Source organism: Sebastes umbrosus, chromosome 14 (assembly GCF_015220745.1).
Source record: "Sebastes umbrosus isolate fSebUmb1 chromosome 14, fSebUmb1.pri, whole genome shotgun sequence".
Lineage (NCBI taxonomy): Eukaryota > Metazoa > Chordata > Actinopteri > Perciformes > Sebastidae > Sebastes > Sebastes umbrosus.
In genome coordinates, this window is record NC_051282.1 from 9,933,124 (window position 1) to 9,939,123 (window position 6,000).

Here is a 6,000-nt window from a genome sequence, read left to right on the forward strand (position 1 = left end):
TCCGTACAGGACAGTATGTTTCATATACAGTATCAATATTTGACCCGACAAAGAATACATTTAAACATGGTAAAACTCAAACAACAGTACTCCTGATTATCCACGGTGTTTGCTACCCGTGAACTCATCTTAGACGGCATTCTAGTAGCAGGCTCCGTTCATCTCTCTGCTTTCACGCTGTCCCCTTTGCTCCTCACTCGGAGAGGATGCTGGGTAAACAGCTCAGTTTCCCGGACAACGCTCCAGGAAGCGGAGAGGCCAGCTGCTTCCTGCGGCCCGGCAGGCCCACAGGCAGTACTTCCTGTTTTGAGCCGTATACGGATCTTCTCACTTCCTGGTGCTGAAAGAGACAGGAAGTAGCCTGGTAGAAAGATCAGTGGAGCAGGTCCGAGCAGCGCTGACCTGATGGTTTCAACAGGACATCACTAAAAGAATCACCATGGCAACATTAGCCACCTCCAGATGTTTTGGTCTCTTATATGCATAGATGATCAAGAACTGGGAGACGCCTCAGTGAAATCAGAACAGAGCTATAAAATAAGGATAATTATCTTTATATCAAGACATTTAGTATGAATATCATTAGATTCCTCTGCGATTGAAGTAGTTTAAATGAAAGGTTACGCCGGTACACCGACTCCAAAAATGTGTTTTTATGGACAATTTTTGATCCTTGTCGAATCTTCTTAAGGTCAGAATGTTAAACGGTTACCACTCCCATAGATATATATATATATATCTATATATATTCAACCAGCCTAGGGTGATAAACATCTTAAATAGATGAACAATTCAAGTAAAATGCATGAAAACTCAATCAAAATCAATCCCAAAGACTGGGAGCACTGAGACAATTGTATAAGTTTGAAGCTACATGATTGGAATCATAAAAATATTGTACATGACACAAAAAAACACCTACATATTAATTGGAAAATCATCACATATACATCATATTTTTTGTTAACATACACTAATATGAATGCATGTTATGTCAACAGCTATCAACAAGACGCTATGTAAGGGATAATGTACAGCGAGCCGGTCATTGTTGTGAAAGAAACCCCGACAGGGCGATGTGATGGTGGTCTGTCATCCCCCTGAAGGGGTTTCTTTCACAACAATGATCCGATAGCTGTACATTATCCCTCTTATTACACGGCTACTTACTTAAGAAATCAATAATTTGACACAAAAATGGTCCGCCAGAGTCCGACATCAGAGCTAGGCCCATAGCAACGGTCTGTTATACATAGCAACGGTCTGCTATAAAGAAATAACAGACCGCAGAACGCCGTGATTGACCAATCAGAATTGAGTATTCAACACAGCCGTGTAATAAGTAGGGTTAGCATCCCCAGAGCATTAATATAGCATGAAACAACGATTGTCTATGTAAAGATATAGAAGAGTAATGTCTACCTGAGCTGAGAATGAAGTCACTTTCCCTCTGTGTGGGTTGTAATCAGAGCTTTTCTGTACTTTGTTGACATAGCCGGGCCGGCCATGTGTGCCTTTCAGTGCATGTGAGCGCTCCCCACTGGCTAGCTCACAGTCGTCGCTCTGCGCTGCTCATTCGGTGGTCACAGCTGATAACGCTGTCCCAGAAACAAAACCTCTGGGTTACAGCCTCTAGTTAACGACTACAAGGAAATACTAACATGAACCTGAGATGCAGACACAATTTCTCATTTCCCGTCAAGATTAAAAAACACAAGGAAGACTCTGTCCTTGAGACGCCCAGGAGAAAGTTCATCAAATGTGGGTTGTTTTTTTGCAGTGCTGTTATGTCTCTCTTCGACTCTTTTATTTCCCCTGTTCATCAATTTGTTTTGTAACTCTGTCCGTCTGTCCACGTGGTGCAGCGAGGAGCGTATGACGGCAGCTCGGGTGAGGAAGTGCGTCAAGTGCGGGACGGGCCTGGTCAAGTCGGAGGGCTGCAACCGGATGTCGTGCCGCTGCGGCAGCTTCATGTGCTACCTCTGCAGAGAGCCCATCACCGGCTACAACCACTTCTGTCAGCACGCCCGCTCTCCTGGCGCTCCCTGCCGACACTGCCGCAAGTGCTCCCTCTGGACTGACCCGACGGTAACGTGTTCACCAACTCTCCCTGCACTCTGACCCCGACCATCTGACTCTGTGGTAGCTCACAGTGACCTGGCCGCAGTATCACTGGCAACCAGAAGCAACAATTAGTCTGTGAGCAGTTAATGAGCTGGAGCTGCTCCAGCAGCTCTAGAGAGGCACCAGAGCCGGCCAAGAGCTCGTCTCCAAGAGCAATGCCAAGAGATGGATAAATACTGGTAACCAATGGAGGGCTGGTGAAAAGGGGTCAGCTGCCTCCTTATCATTATTTAGAGATTTTCCTCGTCAAGAGTGAAAGTGAAGGATGTTCAGACCAAACAAATACACGCACAAATTCACTAAGCTTTATGTTCACTATTCTTTAGGCTAGATAAACACAAGCCACAAACTAGTAATAACAAACTGCAGTCCCACCCTCCACAGTAGCTCTGACCTCTCTGGAGACTGTTTTCTCCAGACTCAGACACAACAGACCTGCAGCTAAACAAGCACTATGTTGGCTAAAGCTTGATTTCTACTTGTGCATTACAAGGTTAAGGCGTAGCTTCTGTAGAAAGACTAGAGAATTTATTTGATGTTGTCACTCACATTGCAAGTTAATTATCTGGGTACCACAAGAGTTTCATTTCACTTTGATAAAACAGTGAAACAGTTGTTGTCTTCATCTTATGGGAAATACTAACAACTGCGGTTTGTGTGTTTGTCTCTGCAGCAAGACGACGAGCGAATCATTCAGGAGATCCAGAAGGAAGGAGAGGCAGAGCTGAATAAGAAGTGTGCAGCAGGTCAGTACCGAATGTCACGGGGGTTCCTACGCAGTATAGAAAAGTATGGAATTTGATTTTAGTCATTTCCAGGTCTGGATAAGTATGGGATAAGAAAAAGAGAATATGGAAAAACATTTCTGTTTCCAGACTATTGCCCTTATTCTGTTTTTTCTAAAATTTAAAATTCAAACTTTCTAAAAAATAAAGTGATCATACAAGCAGAGTGTTTTTTCATGGCATTTGGAGGAGCCAGTGCAGCCAAACTGTTCACTACTGTGTGAGACAGCGCGGGCTAGAGGCGAGCTTGATGTCGTCAAAAGCAAGGCAAGAAGTAGGCTATGGCGCACACTCGTACGCAGAGCTGCCTCTACGTACGTCACAGCCAGGGCCGGCACTTTGGCAAGGGCGGCGAAATGTGGGCCAACTTTTCATTATGAGCAAGATATCAATAATAAAAAGTAACCGTAAACTGCAGGCAGACAGCAGAGAGCGGAGCACTGCCTGTCAGACTGGACCAATATTTCAATATTGAGGGGGGGATACGAGCGGCTGGTTGCAATCTGATTGGCTCAGTCATTTACATTGTGAACGTGACAAACTGTGACGAGTGTTCCAGCTCGCCTGGTCGGTCTCGTTTTGATTCCGTGGCGTCGTGCTGATACAAACTGACGAGGTGTCATCCACTAAAGCCGAAAGCACTGCAGTCTTGTCACATCATCCTCTGCACCGCAAGTCACGAAGTCAAATATGTTGTGTGGAATTTTGAGATGAAAAATGTGTAGGAACCCGGTGTCACTCTGTTCAGGCTCACTTTGAAAACTGCATTAAATGATTTCGTTGGAACTACTGAAACTATAAATTATTGCTCCTCTAGTGTGTTTTCTTTCGACTGATGTAGAAATGTGATGAGTTATGATCCCTGGCAGGGAAATGTTGCACTGCAGCAACATTATCATCTTCCTCTCTGCTGCTTCCTCTTCGTCTTTTTTAACTATTATTTATTCAGACAAGTTGGCTGTTTACAGCACAATCCGGCAGCAGTTGCAGGAGTGTTTCCTGTGTTTGGTTTGTCTCAAAGTGTTTGTGTAAAGTTTGTGAGACAGGCGAGGGGGTTTGATTAAAACCTCTAGAGAAGTCTTACAACATTTCAACATGCTATACGACCGGAAAGGAAGTTCAGATCAAGCCCCCGGGAAGAGCGCCAGACTGTGAAGCAAATTTTCGTAGTGGCCAAATGGCGGTAATGCAACTTTCGTGTCCGTCGCGTGATGCCATTGGGCCCAAAAATACTTTTTCCCATAGATGTACATTGGGAAAGAGACGTCGGTCAACCGGCGGATCTTTTTTTTTTAGGTGAATCAGCTTCCCAGTACGAACACTTGAATAGCGCTTATTAAAATCATTAGATCCTAAAAGTTATAAAATGCACTAATAGCCGAATCCAGAGTTATTTCCCTTCCTCCGTTCATGTGAATGAGACCCAGACTGAGGCTGGAAGGGCTGGTAGGCGGAGTTAAAGGAAACGCTACTGCGCCTGCTCTATGGACCCAATGGATGCGGAAGATCGCCGGATGATCCGGGTGCTTTATCACTCCGCGGTCGAGCCATTTTGGCATCATGCACCACTGAGCAACTCTCATAGGAATGAATGGGAGCCTCCAATGCTGTATCCAGTTTTCTTTATACATCCATGGTTCAGACATGACCGCTGGTCCATCGATAACTTTCCTTTTTCTTCTTATTCTCTCAGATAATTCAGGGAAGAGGGTCGGCCCTCCTCCGGAGCCCGTCACCGAAGCCAAGCGGCCACGCGTGGGTCCGCCCCAGGAAAACCCCCAGAACCCCAACCCCGCGGCCCCTCCTCACCCACAGGCGGTGCAAGCTCCCCTGTTCGTGCCTCCACGCGCCCGCTACCCGCCAGCTCCGCCCCTGGGCAGGATGTACCACCAGGTGATGCTCCCCCGGCTGCCCCCGGCCCCCTATGTGCCCCCCCTACAACCCCTGGCCCCCCTGAACAATAACAACAACCACCATCACCACCACAACCCTCCCGTCAACCCTCATCACCACAATTTGGACATGATGGACCTGCCCATGCACTACGGACCGCCACACCGCTACTACAGACGCTTCTAACACACGCTCTGTGGCGAGTGTGTTAACCCTGGTGCGATCTGCTCATCCTCACACACACACACACACACGCTCGCTCACTACAGTTATACTTTTCATTTCAGTGCTGTTTTTGATATCTGATGTTATTTTGTATCCCTTTCAGTGTGCATCGCCGTTTTCTACTCGTTCATCCGTTCTCATGATCCGTGTGCAGATTTCAGACACGCCGCTCGTCGCAAAAAACACACTGAAATGATAAGTGCATCTGTGGGACGACACTTTGCCTTCTCCCACGGAGCTTGGGACTTCAATAATGAGACCGATCCCCACGTTACGTGTTCCTCTTTTCATCTCTGTCTGTTTAAATATCGGGGTTGGACGGTTTAGAATCTTGAGACAATTTATTTCCAGTTTATACAGATATTTTTGAGTACATAATTGAAAAAAAAACAGTTAGCATTCCCTTCTGTATCTTTTGTGTAACAGGTGTGAGACCACACGGTTTTCTAATAAAGTTTATGTTCACATTGCCGTGAGTTTCCAGTTCATAGGAGTTTAAATTTGCCTTTTTGAAGGTTTATATTTTTATTAGGGCTGTCAAAAATAACGTGTTAATAACGCAAAATCGTTTTAATGCCACTAATGTCTTTTAACGCATTAACACAATTGATCTTTCGAAGGTTGTAGCAGCTCAGTTTTAAAGCTAGAGTGAAGACATCTTATGAAACTACAAAACCTAATGAATCTATTGGTACCAACCATGTCATACTAGCTTGTCATGAAGGAGGTTAAATAACGCTCTAAACTTGTGCTAAATTTTGGCGAGGAAAAACTGGCATGGCCATTTTCAAAGGGGTCCCTTGACCTCTGACCTCAAGATATGTGAATGAAAATGGGTTCTATGGATATCCACGAGTCTCCCCTTTACAGACATGCCCACTTTATGATAATCACATGCAGTTTTGGGGCAAGTCAAAGTCAAGTCAGCACACTGACACACTGCATATAGTTTTATGCTAAATGCAGTACCTGT

At 45.3% G+C, this 6,000-nt stretch overlaps 1 protein-coding gene across 6 annotated transcripts in view; it reads left to right on the plus strand.

Annotated features, from left to right (window-relative positions):
• The window catches only part of rnf216 (ring finger protein 216), a 28,718-nt gene extending 23,220 nt beyond the window's left edge, over positions 1 to 5,498 (plus strand). For 5 of the 6 annotated variants that reach the window (XM_037792177.1, XM_037792180.1, XM_037792181.1 and 2 more), the window contains exons 15-17: positions 1,866 to 2,088; positions 2,798 to 2,870; positions 4,603 to 5,498. In XM_037792177.1, coding sequence (XP_037648105.1) covers positions 1,866 to 2,088; positions 2,798 to 2,870; positions 4,603 to 4,988 — 682 coding nt within the window. In that variant the 3' untranslated portion in view covers positions 4,989 to 5,498. The remainder of the gene's footprint in view (positions 1 to 1,865; positions 2,089 to 2,797; positions 2,871 to 4,602) is intronic. The other variant, XM_037792179.1, reaches the window with a different exon arrangement.
• The last annotated feature ends 502 nt before the right edge of the window (positions 5,499 to 6,000 follow it).